Source organism: Lagopus leucura, unplaced genomic scaffold (genome assembly GCF_019238085.1).
Source record: "Lagopus leucura isolate 7727_CA_CO unplaced genomic scaffold, USGS_WTPT01 Super-Scaffold_1, whole genome shotgun sequence".
In the NCBI taxonomy this organism is placed as follows: domain Eukaryota; kingdom Metazoa; phylum Chordata; class Aves; order Galliformes; family Phasianidae; genus Lagopus; species Lagopus leucura.
The window spans coordinates 7,929,119-7,948,312 of record NW_024962250.1 but is presented as its reverse complement, the minus strand read 5'-3'; the positions used below and the strand labels follow the sequence as shown (position 1 = coordinate 7,948,312).

The 19,194-nt window shown below is 42.2% G+C and overlaps 2 protein-coding genes across 8 annotated transcripts in view; both read left to right on the top strand.

Annotated features, from left to right (window-relative positions):
* RPAP1 (RNA polymerase II associated protein 1) overlaps positions 1-7,279 on the top strand; it is a 38,143-nt gene extending 30,864 nt beyond the window's left edge. For 4 of the 7 annotated variants that reach the window (XM_042863926.1, XM_042863933.1, XM_042863911.1 and 1 more), the window contains exons 21-26: positions 278-427; positions 845-987; positions 2,056-2,860; positions 4,749-4,925; positions 5,632-5,688; positions 6,494-7,279. In XM_042863926.1, the coding sequence (XP_042719860.1) occupies positions 278-427; positions 845-987; positions 2,056-2,860; positions 4,749-4,925; positions 5,632-5,688; positions 6,494-6,649 (1,488 nt within the window). In that variant the 3' untranslated portion in view covers positions 6,650-7,279. Of the gene's footprint in view, positions 1-277; positions 428-844; positions 988-2,055; positions 2,861-4,748; positions 4,930-5,172; positions 5,689-6,493 lie in introns of all 7 variants that reach the window. The other 3 variants (XR_006177563.1, XR_006177562.1, XM_042863944.1) reach the window with 3 other exon arrangements.
* A 2,058-nt stretch (positions 7,280-9,337) lies between these two features.
* LTK (leukocyte receptor tyrosine kinase) overlaps positions 9,338-19,194 on the top strand; it is a 137,865-nt gene continuing 128,008 nt past the window's right edge. The window contains exons 1-3 of the mRNA XM_042862392.1: positions 9,338-9,347; positions 9,500-9,521; positions 10,269-10,297. Of these exons, the coding sequence (XP_042718326.1) occupies positions 9,338-9,347; positions 9,500-9,521; positions 10,269-10,297 (61 nt within the window). The remainder of the gene's footprint in view (positions 9,348-9,499; positions 9,522-10,268; positions 10,298-19,194) is intronic.

The following is a 19,194-nucleotide window of genomic DNA, read 5'->3' as shown; positions in this document are numbered from 1 at the left end:
ATGAAAGAGGGATGGTTGAAGGATGTATAACAAAGAAAAATGAGATCAAACTAAACGTAAGAGGAAATTTCTTCCTTCTTCTGATACTGAACACGGGTGTGAGCACTGTGGCAGAAGTACAGATATTTCTCAGGCCATTTCTGAAAATCTTATAGCAGCCAACAGGAATTCTTAAGGGGAAAGCAGGAGATGATAGACATCAGAGAGGACTGTTTTACTTTCCTCCGAGTGCAGACTGTATTAGTAATAGTTGTCTCCATTTCTGTTTCCTTTATAGTACAGCTCTGTGCTGAGCTTTGAAGGCCTGAAGGATTATCTGCATCAAAGCTGGCAGACTGCACCCCCCTCAGTAACTCCCGCATCTGCATGGATGCTGCGCCATGAGTATCATCTGCAGTACTTCGCTTTAGTATTGGCTAGGAAAATGGTATCCTTGCTGGCTCTCATTTCTTTCACTCCTGGAGTTGACTTCACTTTAGTTTCTCTAACTCTGGCAGCTGGTCTTTCCACATAGCTGATCTAGACTTGGTCTTCTGCTTTCTTGACTGTTCTGCCCCATGAGCAAGTAATATCTTTATAGTTACTGACGTGGGGATTTAGATCCAAAATACTTTAGATGGCAAAATTATATTTTTACCTGTCTTTGGGCTAGAGTGAGAACAACTTTTCTAGCAACACTCCTGGAAGATGTCTGTGTGAATGCTGAACAAGAATGCTGTTCTTGTGGTCCTCTTTCAGCCTCTCACTTTCCAGCGAGATCTCTTCCTCAGCTGCCTCCCCCGCCACGGTCCTTGCTGATGCCTTGTTGACAAACAGTGGTTTTATCTGTTTCTTTCCTGTGCAGGCAGGCACTTGTCCGGATTACAGCCGTCATGCCTCGCTCTATCACTGTGTTGCCATGGCATTGCTGAGCCGTCTGTTGCCGGGGAGCGAGCATCTGGCTTATGAGATCCTGCTGGATCTTGCTTTTAATCCAGAGTTTCTTCTGTAAGCTGTGCTTTTTTTTTTCTGTTTTTGTTTTCGTTAGTCTGATACATGGAAAGACTTGAAAATGATGAAAAAGCAGTTGTTGGCAATGGAACTTGGTCATGTTTTTTGACCTTCAGTAGGGCTTATTCAAATTTCAGGTGTTTGCTGGCGTATTCTTAAGTCATGGAGCCTCCTAGTCAGACCGGCAATGTGGTTGTAAATTTATCTTGGTTGTATCCATGTTGAGAAATATGACCAGTTTCTTTTGATCCCCTCAGAGGCAAGAGTCCAGTGATTTCTGGTAGAACTCATTTTCACTAAGGTCCAGCATCTACTGCACTGATGGTAGCGAGGCTAGGAAACACATGGGATCCTGACCTATTCTGAAAAACTTGTACAGTAAGGGTTAAAAGGAAGGCTTAGCAAGTTCTTACACATTTTTTTTTTTTTTCTTATTTGATTATGATGTATTTTCCACATTGTTTTAGAAATAATATGGAGCACCTCAAATGTGACACATCCTCCATCTGACCAAGATGGTAGCAGTTTATTTTGTTCCTCACAGTCAGCTGCAAAGAAATACCATACATCTCCAGCAAACTTTCCTTTAGAAAGGAAAGCTTCCCCACACCCTCACCTCCTTGCAGTTACTTGCTATATGCCATTTTGCAAAAGTTTGGCAAGTAATCTGAGACCATGATAAGTGTGTGGTCTGAGACTGTGGCACACAAGTTTGACAGCTCCTCTGCCTTAATTTCTGTTTGCCAGTCTGTGTGGTTCTTTTGACTGTGCAAAGCTACCACTATAGGAGTTGTCCTATTGACTCAAGGTGCCCTTACATGATATACAGTATTTCACTTCAGCACCCTGACATATGTTCTGGTAGGTAAGTTGTCTCCCTAGACATGGAATTGCACCCTCCTCACCAGACCACTGGCTTTGTGTGGAAGTTTTTCATTTTATTTTTATTTTGTATTTATGTTGGTAATTCCAAGTGTAGTTCTATGAATTTCCTGTAGATATCAAGATAATCCATGCGTAATGTGTTTGGGATTTTCTTGACTGATGTTTGCTTTTACTTTACAGTGAAGGGAAAACTGGAGGGCCAGAAGCAGCTGACTTTTCTGATATTTTGCATCTGGGTGCCAGTGCCAAACTGTCACAGCCTGGCTCTGCAGCAGCATCTTCTTCAAAGCCTACTCGTGGTGCCCTGCTGAGAGACTCATACCAGAATCTGCCTGCCATCCGCTCCTGCTACCTCTCTCATTTTGTTCACTTGCAGCCTGCCCTTGTGCATTCCCAAGCATCCTACCAAGGACGTAATTACCTCATCCAATCAATGCTGCTTCCTGAAGTCAGAGGGCCCATCCTGCCTTCAGACTGGCCGTTCTTTCCACTTATCAGCCTCTACAACAAAGTGACTAATGCAGAGACACGTGGGGCTGTGCTGAACTCTCTCCCACTTGATCTAGTCAACACTGTGACCTGGAACCTTCAGTGGGTCTTACTGCTGGAAACTTGGCGTCCTAAAACCCTTCAGACCATCCCTACTGCTGCCAGACTTGCACGACTTATGTGCATCTTCCTCACAGGCAGTGACCTCTTTCTAGAAGCACCAATCCACTGTTACACGGCTGCACTTCTTTCTGTGTACTGCCAGCCCAAGGCTCTGGACTCTCTGAACTTGGATGCTCCACTCCCTGGTTTGGCATCCTTCCATGATCTCTATATAAGTCTGCTGGAGCAGTTTGAAGGTGTCTCCTTTGGAGATCCACTCTTTGGAGTCTTTGTTCTTCTACCTTTGCAGAAGCGTTTCAGTGTTCATCTGCGTCTCTCTGTTTTTGGGGAGCACACAAGTATCCTGCGGGCACTGGGAGTGCCCCTCCAGCAGGTAATCACGCTTTATGGTTGTTGCCTGCACACTTCTGAGATACTGGGCTCTTGCCTGTGTTTCTCCAGCCCTGTTTTGGTCATTTTTCCAGCACTACTCAGTGTCCAGTAGAATACTCATTCTTCCTTCATTTCCTTCACTTACAAGTTCTCATTGTTCTTGAAGAAAGTCCAGTGCATGGAATGTAAAATGAAGTAGGAATGGAGAGCAGTGGGTTTTTTTGTTTGTTTTTTACTGAGATACATTACAGCAGTGTATCCTGTTGGCTTTTTTTTTTTTTTTAATGGGAGGAGGGACTTGGAGAGGGAAACAATGTTATTGATTGTAAGTCTGGAGAATAGTGTCCAGTTCCTGTAGATTGCCTTTGTTAAAGAATCCTTTCAAGAAAGATTTTGAACTTAGTTTTGGGAGCTGATAATACATATAATGTGAAAGGTGGGAGCTATGAGATTGTTCAGTCTTCAGTGGACACTGTCCCATGTCCTGCTTGGTCTAGTGGCTGAGAAGCTCCTAATTTATGACTGCTATGTATGAAGGGCTAGTCAGCACCCCATGATTTTCTTGCATGAGTTACCTTTCCCTTAACTCTTCTCTCAGCCTGGTGAGAATCTTCCTATGCAGTGCGTGGGCAAACAACATTTTTCTTCTCAGACTGTGTTTACAGTTGGCTATACTGGAGTTGTGCTTGACTGGGTCACTAGGTGAGAAAGTTTTATCTGTGAAGTGCAGGAGTGCATTTCTTTTGAATGAGCAGAGCAAAAAAGATTGAATTAATCTGGCTTTATGTTCTTTGTCACTTGCCAAATAACAGATGATGCCTGATTTAACCTAAAGTTTGCTAATACAAAGACAACTTTTGAAAAAAAAAAAAAAAAAAAAAAAAAAGTAAATTGTGAATTAGCAGTTTTTTGCCTCATGTGATTGCAATGCTTTTGTCCTGGTTGTAGTGGCCCAGCAACCAGTTTTTCTATATTGTTATGGCCAGATGAGTCTTTGTTTCTTAAGCCAAGTAAGCCAGGATTCTCTGGCCTGTTTTTGTGATAAGCTCTCTGTACTCACGGTGCTTCCAGTAGCCCTTCCCTATGTATGTTCTAGTTTCACAGGAGCAAAATCAATGTAGAGGGAGATGGTTTTTTTTCTTTTGTTTTGTCTTAAGATATGTTTAACTTACCTTAGTGAGCAGTAAAAAATTTTAGTAATATTGCCTTTGTAGCCAAACACTAAAAGTTCAGCATAGATGCTGTGTTTGCACTGAAGACTGTTGCTGAAATGTGCAGAATCAATGATTTTCTTTAGTCTTGCAAAGAAAATACTTCAAAGTGAAATACATAACATTAGACCCACAGAACTTGTGAAAACAGAGAAGGTGGCAGTTTGGATTTTGGGAGAATGGAGAAGTGAACAAAACTAAGTTGTAATTAAAAGTGATTCTAACCTATTTTTCCAAGTCAGACAAGTGAAGTCAGAAAACGTTGGAAGTTTAATTTAACAGCAGCATTAACTCTGGCATATCTATCTGCTTTCCTATTCTTGCTAAATGCATAGGCTGTTGTAAGTCTCTCTGATACATTAGCAGAAGATATAGTGCTGCTGAAAGCACTTTGTCTTTTCACTTTGAAACACCTTTTCCTACCTGTGCCAAAAAGCAAGTACCATCACTTGTCTGCTAAAACACTTATCTGTAAGGCTGAAAAGATCTTGAGGACGCTTTGTCAAAGGCATGTCACATCAGTCAGCCTGGGCAGTAATGGTGCTGCTCCAAATGGGAATTGTGCCAATGAAATGTATTGTGTTACATGGCAGCATGTGCCTTAACAGCTGGGGAATTCCTCACTGCTTAGATTCTTTCACAGAAGGTAACGTTGCCTTTTGGGTGGGTTTCTTGCAGTTTCCTGTGCCTCTCGAGCGATACACTTCCCCTCCTGAGGATAACTTGAACCTCCTGCGACATTACTTCCGAACACTGGTCACAGGTGCACTGCGCAGCACCTGGTGCCCTGTTCTTTATGTGGTGGCCGTGGCTCATGTGAACAGCTTTATTTTCTCCCAAGACAGCACAACTCAGGTAGGTAAGGAATATCAGTGCTTCAGGGCTGGGAGCTTTGGATTTTGCACCTGGTATTCCACAGCATCCATTGTGGTTTGTTGATGGATCACCCGCCTTGGACTTGAAAACAAAGATTATAAGTATGGGGAGAGGACTGTGCAGTTGTCTGAGATCTGAAATTTGGAATCCACACAGGAGACAGTAGACAGCCACTGTTGTTTGTAATATCCTGAGAAGCTTGCACTAATCATAGCCAATCCTACAGAAACAGAATCTAAGCATCTATGGGTGAATGTACAAAAGGAAAGAATGAAGCACGTGTAATGAAATTGCTGACCACGCAGAGAGGGCTTGTAATAGTCTTAGCCTCTGCCAGGGACAGTCTAAAGGTATGGAGCGTTTTTTCCTTTTACCTTCTTTGAATAACTCACTGCCTGAGTTAACCAAGCAGGAGCCCTACTGTAGTCTCAGATCTCCAGCACTGGTTCCTCCTGCTAACTCTTTTCTCCCCTGATCTACAATTCTACTGGATTGTTGAGATGTCAACACGGGAAGGAGGAGTGGGAAGGACCCAAGAGTTTGCCACCTTAACGTTTTTTTGATAGAACAAGCTGCTCTTTGGACCATCATCTTAATAAGTATAGCATTGTTCTAGAGTGCTGCAAGGCCTGTGGGCAGAGATGGCATTGTGCTATATTAATTGAAGTTTATGCTTTGTTCTTAGGAGGCTGATGCTGCTCGGAAAAGCATGCTGCGAAAGACTTGGCTCTTGGTGGATGAGGTAAGATCTGTAAGGATCAATGTGTACCATTGAGGTTTTTCAGGGATGGTACTTCACAGATCTGCATTTTGGCTTTTGAAATTGTTGTTTATCTACATTGCTAACTTGAGAATGAGGAGATTGGCAGCAGGATTTCAACATGCAGTATCTACCAGTAGTGTTATCTAGTTCTTGTTACAATTAAACTCAACACAATGAGCCCTCTGGAACATAGATTAATGATTCTGCGATTCTATGAATTTCTTCTACTCTATTTCCATGCTTCTTGCCTGAGCAGTTTTTTTTTCTGCGTAGTGTTAGATCCTACAGGGCTGGTTCTAGCACAGCTATGAACAGGCAGCCAGCACAGACCTCCCTTAACATTTAGTTGGATTCTTCCCCCACAGAAGAACAAAACAGATATTAAGTTTCTACTTTTCACCTTTCCATCCTGCCTTACCATACCAGATCTTGCTGAAGTTTATCATTTGTGTAACAGAGCTATGTAATTTTGTTTAGTATTTCAGTCCATTGTTAGAAGTTCCCACTCAAAACCCCATTTGGGCTTCTTGCAAGGGACTATTGAGAGAGATTGTTGAGGAAAGAGTTCAGAAGAGGAAAACTCATGCAAATCAAAAGACTTTCTTTGAAGAAACTGATTTTTTTTTTTTTTTTTACAGCTCTTCTGTTGAAAGCATTGCAATTAAATATGTTGGATGTGGTAGTTGTATTGTCTGTCATGTTTACTTTGTTATGTCAGAAGTAGGAGAAAAGATTAGATTTGTACTTTTAAGACACGTCTAATGGCTGCTGTTTCTCTCCTCAGACCTTGAAAAAGCACCTTCTCTACTACAGACTGCTGAATGCAGAGAGTCCTTTGGGCTTTGATCTTTATGAGCAACTCCCTCCTATACGACTGAAGTACCTGCAGATGGTGATGCAAAAAGACAATAAGGGGAATGCACCAGTGCTTGTCTCATAGCTAAACACCTATAGAAGAGGACAGCTAGGGGGAAGAGCAGAAGAAAATTATGCTTCACTGATGAGAATATACACATTTCAGATTGTTTAAGTGTCTTTCTTTGACACTCGTGGAATCTCTGCAAAGTGAAACACTGATAGAGTGCTCCCAGCCCTGCTGCACAGCACAGATCTTCTCAAGATATGGCAATATGTGTCTGTGGTCTCTTTCTTATGAATGCTAGAGCATTTTCCAGAATACTCTTTCAGATTGTTCTGCTTCATCCTGGAGGAGGTGAAAATGTGTCTGAGAGACACTGGACTGATGAATAAACAAAAAGAACTGGAAAAACAAACAACGTTTCATTGATTCCAACAGGGGATTGTGAATTCTTATGATGATGTCTGTCTTCCTCTTGCTTTTTTGTGTCTTGGATTTTGAGTGGTTCCTTTCCCCTGCAGCTCCCAGCAAATAGAGTGACAACATGGGAGGAAAAAACTAATTTCTGTGGGGGCTTTGTTTGTTTGTTTGTTTTTTATAATTTTGATTCTCCAAGATATTTCTTGAGGATTGTATTCTGTGCACATTATCAGTCAGATTTTATTGTGTCATACCTTTAACAAACAACAGATCCTGATGCAGTGGTGTAAACACTGGTCATTCTACCTTGGTTGTCTTTTGGATAGCCTCAAAACTGCTTTCTTTTCTCCCTTATTTAGTTACACATATAACAAGATCTGAAATAATTTTGTTGTAGGCAGAATATTAATCACTCCCTATTAGAGGAAAAACAATCTGATTGTTTAACTAAAAGGTTCATTGTTTCCCTTCTGAGGAAAGGGGAATGTAATTTAAATTCTGAAGCAGAGATCCTAAGTTTACATCTTTTTTTTTCTTTCTTAAAAAAAGCTTATTTGATCCCAATTTTACATGCAAACTCAGTACTGCAGCCTCAAACACGAGGACTACAAATGTAGTGCCCTAAAAGACTAATCACACGTGCCACGTCAAGCCCAGAATTTACTTTTTAAGTGTAATCTCAGTGAGGTGGATGTTTCACTTGCATCCAGTCGTTCTTGTAGAACTACAGTCAGTCTGCCAGGCTTTTGTTTGGAGAACTTCTATGAACAAAGCTTGTTATTTCTTTCCTATTGTTATGCATAAAGTCCTCTGGGAGGTGCATAGAGATGCCTATCCTGAAGACTTCAGATTCTCTCAGACTTATCAGACAATTTTCTAATTCTACCAGTACCCCTTAGGTTAGAAGAAAGCCTTTTTTCCTTCACCTTTTTTGTCCCCTTATTTCAGATAGGACATGGGTGTAACTGATGTGTGATTTTAATTTTTTTTTTTCATTATTGCTGTTTTTCCTATTGCAATTTTTGGTCTGCTGAGGTTAATAGCACATAATGTAATAAAGTACCAAGTAGTCAACTGTGACTTTTATTGTTAAATTGTTTAAAAAATATTTTATGTGATTAAAAGTTCAATTGAAGGCATGCAAGTTTTCATTTTAGATGGTTTAAGTCCAAGCAGCTGTCTTTGGAGAGTAATTGCATAGTAAAATGTAAGGACTTCTAGATGCCCACTTAAGAACTGCCATCAGCAAGGAATTCATCTTCTGCTCTTCTGATGTCCAGTTTATAAAAACCTCTTCCTGTCCTTTGTGTGATGTGAAGTTGAGTTTTGAAATCTATATGAATGTAAATGAACATTTTGATAGTTCTGTAGTTTTTGTGTAACAGTGAGAATGCTCTACTCTTTATTTAAACCTCTTTAGTTTCATAGCTCTGTCTGCAGTTCATCAATACATTCAGAGTGCCACATGCTGTGAGGTGGGGTGAGTCACTACCTGCCAAATGTGTGTACATGGTGCAAGGGAAAGCAGTGAAAAAAAACTTGTGTCTCAGTGGGAAAGCAGTAAAAAAAAAAAAAATTGTTCACAGATAATATTTGGAGATAAAGGGAAGAGGTGTAATAAATCTATTCTGTGTACTCTGAGAAGGAAGGGATCAGGTTTTGTAAAGTCCTCTCGTTCCCAAATGCTCCTCAAGCCATCAGTGTGTGCCCACAAAATACTTCCATCTTCTGACAGGATTCTGTAGCAGGCATCAGAAATATAAGGAAGAGATCCCAAACAGTTCTGTTGTCCTGCTTATTTGCAGAACATTTTAAGCATGTCGCGCGTTAGCCATAAGACTTCAAAACTTTGGCAATGACTGAGACAGTACAGCAGCTCTAAGCTTGAAATTTGTAAGGCTTTTGGGAGCCTTCTTCCAGATTCCTCTGCAGAACACTAGAGGGCATTGCTTTCTCTAGTTTAAATACAGACTTTCACACATGCAGCAAAATTGGTACTAAAACAAAAATCCCTGAAACTTAGTTTGAGATTCCTGCATTTTTGAGTACACTGTGGGAGAAAATGTGGAGAATTCAGTGAACTTTCACGTGAGGTATTGCTAAGAATTCCCTCTGGAAGAAACAGTTGATTTGCGTGAGCCACAGTGCAAGTGGTTTGAATTCCCTGGACTGGGGTCTGGCTTTGATGGCATGGCCTGCTTCTGCTGAGCAGCTCCCAGAGAAACAGGCAGCTCAGCAGCAGTGCTCCACGGGTGGGAAGGACTGAGCCGTGTAGGAGAGAGCTGGGCAAGAAATCAAAACCCCAGTGTAAGAAGCAGTGTTTGGGATATTTAAGACAGTAACGTAACCATGAAGCATTGTATGTTGCATCGTAGTTGCATTCTACTGTATTTATTGACCACTTCCTTTTGGCTGTTGAATGTAATAATCCATTTATTTATAATGTAATAATCCATTTTCTGCCTGGCTACCTACTATTAGGCAAATTCTGAAAATCTTTTGCTCTTGAAGCTCTGGAGATACGGAGTCAACTGTAAGTTTTGGGTGTACAAATACACTGCAGGTCACACATACATCTCTTACTGGGTCAGACAGCAGAAACACAGCTTTTGCTCCTTTGCAGTTCTATGGTGTTCTCTTAAAGATCTCTGCGACAGGCTTGTGCCTCCAGCTCAACTGAATTTGGGGCAAAATATGTTTTCTTCTCGTTTTTGAAAGTTCATCCATTCCCTCCATTTACAGAGGAGGCCCTCTGATATTCCTTGTATACATTACTTAGGGGTAATTTACTGGCCTTTGCCCTTGTTTTCAGAAACTTTGACCAGAGGACCCCCTGTAGAGACATCCCCTCTGTGCTCCCTGCCTCTGAGCGGTCGCTGTGGTGCACAGGCTGCTAATCAACAAGGGTCATTTTAAACCAAGCAACACCTGCTTTGCCTTTGGATCAAGTTAATTTTTTGTCGAGGCACAGTCAGCAGATACTGGCCACCACCTGGCTCTGGAGACCACCTGGGAGCCCTGCTGACCCCCCACACCCACGTGCAGCTCCTGGTGCAACAGCCAGTGCAGAGCTGAGGGTGCTGAGTGGAACTTTCCAGAACGCCCTGAGTGGTGCCAGCTGCCCCCAGGGCGGCCCCACACAAAGGGGAGGCAGCTGCGGCGGGGCAGGGAAGCAGGGGCACCTGAGCCCTCAGTGAGCTGTGGAGGGATCAGCAGCAGAAGCAGGAGGAAAGCGCTGTGCTTCTTCCCTTTTTTTTCTACTTCTTGGTGTGTGGAGTAGCTGGTGGAACTGCGGACGCCGTGAGCTAGGTTAGTAGCGAGCTACGTGTTTTGTGTGGTGGGCTCTGGGCTGCTGTGTGCCTGGCAGGCAAGGAGGAGGGCACCTGTGCCTTCTCTTTGGGGTTGTGGAGGATTTTGTGCTGCTGCGGTGATGGTTGTGTTTTTGGACTGTGCTGGATGTCACCTCATGCTTACCCCATAGGATGAAGAGAGTTACATAAGCTTCCCAGCACAGTGCTCGCCCTCATGTCAGCGAGGCCCTGCTTTGGGGTGGTTTGCAGGGCTCTGGATGCACAGAGGGGTTCTAGCAGGTCTGGGGGCCCTCTGCTAGGAACAGCCTGGTCCTAGCAGCCAGAGGACCCAGCAAGGCAGAGGAACATGGATGGTGGCTCAGTTTTTGGTTTTGTTCTCCCTGGGCTTCTTGCCGAGCTGAGGTGGTGGTTCTTTCCTCTCTCCTACATCCCTCTCTTTCTGTACTCCTCTCTTGAGCTTCCTAGCTGTCTTTTATCAGGATTTCTTTCCCTTCTGGTCTTCATCTTTCTGTTTTTAATTGCCCTCATTCTTACTGCAGCTTGTACCTGCTCTCATCTTTTCTTGCTCCCGTGGCTGTGTGCAGAAGCACTCAGTAGCACAACAGTTTAACTGGAGCACAAAGGTGCTGCTACTGAGTTCCAGGTGGTAGCTCAGTGGTTTCTTGTCTGAAGATCTTGGCAGATACCAATAAACAATGCTTGTGATGTGCCTGCATGGAAGTCTTAGGAGAAAAAGAGCTATAACTTTAAGGTTTAGATTGACTACTGCGTAAGTGGTGTAGGCACTGCACCATTTGGGTCTGTTCTGTCAGAGATGTGATGACACTTCAGTAATTAATCTGTTATGTTTGTCTGTTAAAGGGAAAACTGAAGCTTGTGAATTAAGTGACTTTCCTATTTTTGCTTCTACAGTCAACTTTCACTGCACAAAATCAATGAGCATATCTCTGAAAACAATGGTTTAGACTTCTTTTAGTGCAGATGGGCTTTTGCTAGCAGTTTCCCTCACTGTGTGCATTCAGCATGGTTTTTGATCTTTTTGGAGTACCAGGGCATACAGCCGTAGGATTCTTAGAGTTGGAAGGGACCTTCAGAGGTCATCTTGTCCAAACTCCTCTGCAATGAACAGGCATGTGAGGAGTTCTCAATTACCTCCAGGTGTGTGTTGCTGGTAGTGAATTGTAGTTTCAGGCAGGGTTGATCTGTGTCACACTGTGAAGATGCTATGACAGCCATGCTAATGTGCTGTGCAGCAACTGTCAAGTTATTTGTTAGCATTCTTCACAGGAAATCAGCTTGCTGCTCCTGGCATCAATATTTCTTTCGTATAGATTATAAAAATTAAATATAGAGCAATACAAAAGTTTCTCTGTTAAAGTATCATGCATCTCTTGTCTGACATGCATGTCAGCTCACTCACAAAATCTTACTGCACGCCACAGATGGCAGCTCATTTTTGTTCCTCTTGGTTCTGTCTCCTCTAAGATTGATCAAGTTTGGATGAAATATATTTGGGCAGAAGCTGCCACTGCTTTCCCACTGTCTGTCCACTGATAAAAGAAGTGGGAGGAGCATAGGAATGTTAAGTGAACTTTCTAGTGTGATTCTGCCTTTTTTTCTTTTTTGGTACTATTACATGTTATTTCTGGAGGAAAGTGTGGGCTTGCTGACCATTCTTTTTTACCATGAGCTCTCATCAGCAAGTTTTACTTTTTATAGTCATCTCTGAAGCTCACATTTCAGTGGTGGATTATTACTTATTTTTGTTAAAGGACAATTTGCAGGCTAGAAGTGGGATTCAGCACCTGGATATCTCTATTCAGCAGCACTTGTAGACAGCTACTCCGGCTCTTCACCAATCAAGTGGTTTTGCTGTCAGTGTACACTGGTGCCATAACAACCCAGTACTGTACTGTTGGAAAAAGTAGTGGGTGCACCCATGTGAGTTTTGCAGAACTGCTCTAGAGCTAGTGTGTAATCATCAGTATTCTCGTGGGGGCAACAAACTGATTGCCTGCCCACCAGTTCTTTCTGCTACTAAGTAACTCTAGAGGTTAAGAAACAACTCTTAATATTGTAACTTACCTTCTCCTTTGAATCCGCGGTCTTTGCTTACTGGTTTCTGTAAATATTTATTTTGGTCCTTCTTATAGTTCACTGCAGATGGAAGAAAGAATAAAGCCTGTAGCTAGCATGGAGTTCTTGGCCTCTGTTTAAACAGAAAAAGCAATTTTATAGCCATTTTAAACCCTTGCCAGGAACATGCGGTTTCTGGTCCAAATTAGAGAGAAAATACGATGTGCTCTTGAAAAAAACAATAGACTGAGGTTAGGGTAATCTCACATGGTGTAGGAGATCCCTGTGAGAGCACCCCCAACTATTGGGCTGACAGTTGCTCTGATGCAGAATGTTTTCCCAGTTTGCTGATGTTTCCACCTTGTTCTCATGCTACACTGAACTTTGATGGTGTCACATTGTACCTAAAATCAAATTCTTACTTAACGGTTCATCCTTACCAAATGTTTATGAAGAATGAATTAGTATAGGATCAAGGTTCTTAGAGTACGATAAATGTAGTTATTGGTTTAGCTCAATCTTTGTAATTTAGGTAACCACATATTACTGCATCAAATTGTACAAAATCAGTAACTGGAAAATATTCCCATTCTCCTTACTGCATACTGTAAGCTAAACATTGCTGGTGCCTTTCTGACTCATCGGCTTTGCCACCTGTGTGAGAGGAGCAAGAATGAGTGAGTGTGAGGGAGTCCTGTTTGGGGATGGGGGTGTAATCTGGCTGCAGAGGGGAAAGACTTACTGGAAAGTTGCATGCATTAAGAAGGAAGTCATGTGCTTTTATCCTCTGTTCAGCAATGGCACAAACTTCACAATGAGAAACTGCTTCAGCCTGGTAATGCCAAGGGATCATGGGAGGTAAGTGCTCTAAGTAACCATAATTGAGCACTTCTTTGATAACAAGCTTTCCTCTTCCTCTAACTGCAAAATGATAGCATACTTCTCTTGGCAGACAGTTCTGGATGGAGAGCTCATTTCAAAGGCAGCCTTTGCTGTTAATACCCAGAGGCACACTCTAGCCCAGGCATTCCTTTTTGTGTGTGCAGGCATGCTTCTGTTAAGACTTTGACTATTTCAAAGCTTAATTCTTGTGACAGATGTGATTGTCCTCTTACACTTTTATGAAAGTAAAGATCCCTTGCCATTTTGCTACATCTGTATTCCATGTCTTCTGCAGATCAAGCTGTGTGTGCCTTCAGGATTTTATTGCTGCTATATTCTTCTAAGGGATGATCTGTCCACTGCACTGGGAAACTAAGCATTCACTACATGGCCCAGTTGAAGCTTCCGTTATTTGCTTTTTCCACTCCTGTGGATCTCCATATTTTATGAACTCCAGGGAGTTTTGAGGCCCTCAGTAATGCTATTTGTAAAGAAGTTTTGGAATTAATGTATGCTTCTGAGGCATCCTGGGTGTTAGCTGGTGTGCCTGGGATGAACCTGTGTGTTTCCCTTAATTTCTATCAAAAAATTGTGCTCTGATGATTGAAAATTTACTTGCCAAGACCACCTGCTGACCATCTGTTTGGCTTTGTTATCTCGAGCTATCCTGAACTTGTCCCCATCTCCCTGGATGCTGTTGTATGCAATTATTCAATAGCAAAGGTGTAAGTGTTTTACTCTACTTCATTTCTAATTTATCTGTTGGCACCTAGTATTTGGGAATCTTTATTTTCTGTCCACTTTGAGGTACATGGATTTAATGAAAATGGAACCATGCTGAAGTCCACAATGAATCTCTCACCTGTTGCACTGTGTGCTTCCATGTTCCTTAGAAACATTAGTGTTCATAACCTTGTTGTAGGGGCAGCAGGCAGTGTGCACACGTGGATTGCTTCACCTAATGCTGAGGTAGGGAGGACTCAGTCATGTATTACAGCACACAGAAACGCTATGTGGTATTTTAGCCTGGAGAGCAGGGTACTGTATTTAGATGAATCTGTAAGATTGATTGAGGTAGTTATCTAAATTGGTTTGTTTCCAGACCAGTGGGATTAACAGCCCTCTTTTTGCAAAAAGTGTTATGAGATCTTTAATGATCACACAGGGTCAAGACCCCCGTTTTATGTCTCATCTGAAAGATCATGAACTTATAACTGCTGATCTATCACTGTCTTATCTGACTATCTAGTCTAGAGACTACTTTATTTTAGACAAGATTTGTGCTGCTGGAAGCCTAAATGCCATCAAAGCTTTTAGTCCTGCCATGTTCTTTGCCTGAGGAAGTTTTAAACGGGTTTTTATTCTGATGTATTTTTGATTCGTTTTTCCCTTTTCATGGCAGGCCAAAGTGAGACTGCAAAGAATATTTTCCAGTCTGTACCTCTGTCATTTACTGCTACACAGAGGACTGCTTACTGAGCCAAGCCTGAAAATGACTGATTCCTGGGCTGTTCAGGAGGGTGTCTGCTTCCCAGGGCTTTTTCTGAGGTGGCTCATCTCAGTCTATGTGCCCACCTCTCACAAAAGCCCCTGTTTGCTTCTTACAGTAAAACTGTGTCCATAGCAAACTGAAGAAAGCGGCAGCTGTGTGTGACACACCACACTGCTTTCAGGCGTTTCAGAAATAACTGTTTCATGTGTGCATGCATGTGCCTGTACAAAACATTCTAGGAAACTTAAAAGCAAGTTCTTTTTGGTAGCCTAGCTCTTCTCTGATGAGGTATGCCGGGAAATTAGAGGAGCTGCCCCTCCTAACTATTCTTAGTGTATTGCATAGGTATGGAGTATGGACCCAGTTCACAACTTCACCATTTTTAAGGTGTGGGCATCAGATTTCTATTCTCTCAATGCATTAATATATGGCCACATTATTTACTTGCTACCCATAAACACCCATGAATAATAACAGCACAAAAACATACAGTCACGTGGTCCCTGTGAAGGGTCTGTTTGGCCCACAGCAAGGAAATGCATCTCTGCAGTAAGATCTCTCTGATCAAGACAGATATTATTTGAGGTAAGAGAAAATGGACAAAGGAAAATACTCGGCTATTTCAGGGTGTTCAGAGAATGAGCTGTGCTGTGTCCCTCTATCTGTTGATTCAGAAGTTTTGTCTACCCCAAAGAAGGCATCACTGCACATCATCTGTGCTTTTAGCACCTTCATTTCAGCAGCAGTAGAAGAGGTGAAATTGAAATCAGAAGGTCTTAATTTCGCAGGAAAGGAAATTTGTTCTGAGACGAAAGGTTTTTCTCTCTTGAGTCACCAAAATATTATTACCCCTTGATTCAATTTGGAAGCTCTTTAGGATGCTGTAGTCATATGGCTGGCTGGTGGTCTGGGTAACCTCATCACTGCTGTGCTCATGAACGACGTGCTGCAGGCTGGTCACACTGCGCTGTTTGACTCATGGCTGTGAAGGTCAAACACAAGGGCCTCATCTGGGGCCTGTGATCGGCAGGGGCATTGAGCTAGTAACCATGTGTAGGAATAAATCAGTCCTTTCTGTAGGCGTGGGTGGAGGAGGAATCCAACTGCAGAAAAATAACACTGGTATTGTGCATCAGTCAGAGCTTCTGAATCATCTGAGGAAGGCAAGTCAGCGAGACCTATTTGTCCAGAGGAAGCATCTTGTCCTAAAGCTCTGAGCTGCTACAGCAAACTTGAAAAGCTCACTTCATGCCTCTATTGTCTGTGCACTGTGCTGTTGAAAGCTGATGGCTCAAAATATCATCTTACAAAATAAATAAATAGAATTTCTCGAAGTAGTCTATAAGCACTAATGCATTTGAGCAACCTGATTCCTTCTTGAAGCAGACTGTTTCTCCTGTTTGACAGATGGGAAAGTTGTAGCATAGAGTATGTGGGCTAAGGCACCTGCCCAAGGCCTCACCAAAAACATGTGGTGGAGAAAAGTTAGCCTTGTGTCTTTCCCTCTTTGTTCCTCTGGTTATTGTAACCAAGGTCCATCTCGCTGCTCTTGTGGAGGCTCAGCCTGTGGCTTTTTGGGCTTGCTAGTGAATGTTAGGCTGGGAAGCCCATCCTAGATATTTTGGTACTCTCACCCAAACACCTGGTGTCATCCAAACTCATTCAAACATACTTACCTTTTAAAATTTATCTCTCATCCAGTGCAGTAGAGTGGAAAGCGTTCAGCCTTACTTCAAGTCTTAACCCTGACTATGTGCAGAGCTTGACTGCAGGGACTGCTGAGCCTTTTGGATGTGAGCAGGTGCATCTGCCAGCATGCCTGAGTCCCAAAAGTCTGTTGCTGCAAGCGTACACACATATCCAGCAAAAATATGTTTTTAGCCTAGTTTCTTCACGAATGTGGTTTGGGGAATTGTGTTATCCATTAGATACACCCTTCTAATAACTTTAGAACCCACAGATCAATTTATACCAGTGAAACAAAATAGGGAGCAAAACTATCAAGTCTCTGCGAGTTTCATGAGAGCGGTAGGCATCCATTAGTGCCTCTGCTGTGAGAAGAGCGAGGCTATTTCCATTCTTGTTTGGTAGGAAACAGCTGGCTGCTTAGCACAGGCATTCTAGCTGACCAGACAGTAGCTCTATGGGTCCATGGTGCATTCTGCCTTCCTGGTGTGCTGCTATGTGAAACAAGGAGAGGTGTGGAATGAGCCTGAGAACACAAAGTCACCTTCAGGAGCTGCGGGTGAGTGTGGCAGGAGACAGTCTGAGTTTCCCTCATTTCACTGCTTATATAAAGTTGATAAACTTTATCAATTGCTGTGACAACTTTATCTGTGTTATGTATGATAAGGAAAATATGGTGATGATTGTCTGAAAGAATTGCAGAAAATGTCACACACTTGGGATTTTGCTAAAGCACTTATTACACAGAAAAACTGATGACAAATATGTTCACAATGGTATGCATGGAGTTGCTATCACATGGTCTGTGAGTAAGCAGGAGGATGTATAGGTAGGAAAATAGGAAATGGTAGGGGTGATGTTGAGGAGCAGAGTCCTGGGCAGGGATGGGTATTGCCAGAGGACTTGTTCAAGGCCTTGACCAGTGATCTGAGAAATAACAACCCATTAGTTCATTGATGCTGCTAATATGGAAAGCATTGTGGGCATTAGATAAATACAAAAGCAACTAAAAGCCTAGAAATCTGGGTGTCAGAATTCAAATGGGCAACTTTATGAAACAGGTTAACTGGAGGCAAGTTTGTATGGAAGAGGTTGAGAGGTCAGTTGAGGCTCCTTAGTGGTAAGTGGAGTCTTTGGATCAGGTGTGCATAGGCAGCAGCCTCTCCTCAGAGAACAAGGTGATGACAAGATGTGTTACTTCAAGTAGTTTGGATCTGACATCTGATGTCCCATGGTAAAACTCCCCTCCCCTCACCTCTGAGTAAATAGAAAGCAGTTTTCAAATGCGGAGTGGAGTGCAATATTTCAAATGTAGTGAAATGCTCTTTGAGCGGAGCTGAGGAAAGAGTCAGACACCAAAGAAAGGCCATGGAGGACCTGTTTAGGAAAGCTGAGAAGAACAGAGTAAGGTATTGCTAAATCCTTTAAGAAAACAAGAACCAACCAATCAACCAAAAAAAAGTTCTCAAAAGAGAACAGGAGAAAATGTGCATAGAAATTTTGCCTATTATTTTTTGGTTTTAATAATGGACTCGTGCAGAGAACAGAAGGCATCTATGCTACAGTAATAAAAAACCAAAATACAAGCAAATTCTCTGCTCAGCTTGGGACTCAGACCAAACTGGTAGACACAAATTCCTCATATGATAGGAGACATTCTCCTCTTCTTCTTAAGACTGAAAAGAGCAATGACCCCTGTTTGATCTTTCACATTTGCACTTTGATTGTATTCTTAGTCCATTTCTGACAGGAACAATTCCTCACCTTCAGCCTTCTACATGCTGTGCTCAGGTACATGTGTTTTTCTGGAAAACTTCAGATGTGTGAGGTTGCAGCAGGGGTGCATGCTGTAATACTAGATTGTGTGGCACTATGAATCTTTCCTGGACTAAATTCACACAATTGATCAAATTAACTGAATGGGATCTGGAGACACCTCACAGACTTCAAAGGACACGTGAGTGGCACTACTTCATCTCTTCAAGTAACGATAGAAATAAATATTTGTTTTTATAACAAGTTTTTATTACCTCTTGCTTTATCTGTGTTGTATATTTATAAGGAAAATATGGTGATAATTGATTGAAGAGCTATACTTTACCCTCTGTCAAATGTCCCCAAGCTAATGGTTGATTTTTTTTTTTTGCTGTTTTCCAGCAATCTTACAGAATTTATTCTCCCTCAGGTGTCTCTGCTCTCTGTAGTCACCTAGTACCAGAATTCAGTATATTTGTGCCTCCAAACACATTTCCTTCTGTCCGTTTGTTCCCCTTAATTGTTGCAGTTGTTTTGGTTTTTGATGGAATAATTGAGAGTGCATTTACTATACGTAGGGGAGGGGTAGGAAGGAATCAATCTCCCTTGTCATTAAAAGCACAGAGGGAAAAACTAACAACACTCCCTGGCGGGTATCCATGGCTTTAATGTCCCTTTCATGTAGCTTGATTTTCACTAATGAACAAGCTGTTTGTTTAGTGCTCTTAAATGAAGATTTCGCTTCAAGGGTTGACACTGAGAGAAGGATAGGATAAAGGAAAGGCGTGGAAGAATGATGTGTGATGCCATAATGGCACTCATGTGAAATTTTTTATTTTTTGTTTTAGCCAGAGGAGCTGCTCTGCTCTGCTTTGCTATCCTCAGGCAGCTCCTCTGCCGTTTGCAAGGTCAGGATTTTCTGGCTCGCTCAGAGAGGATGCTCTCTGACCAATGAGGCATGAAATAGCAGTTGGAGAAAGGCTTGATAAATATTGATTCAGAAA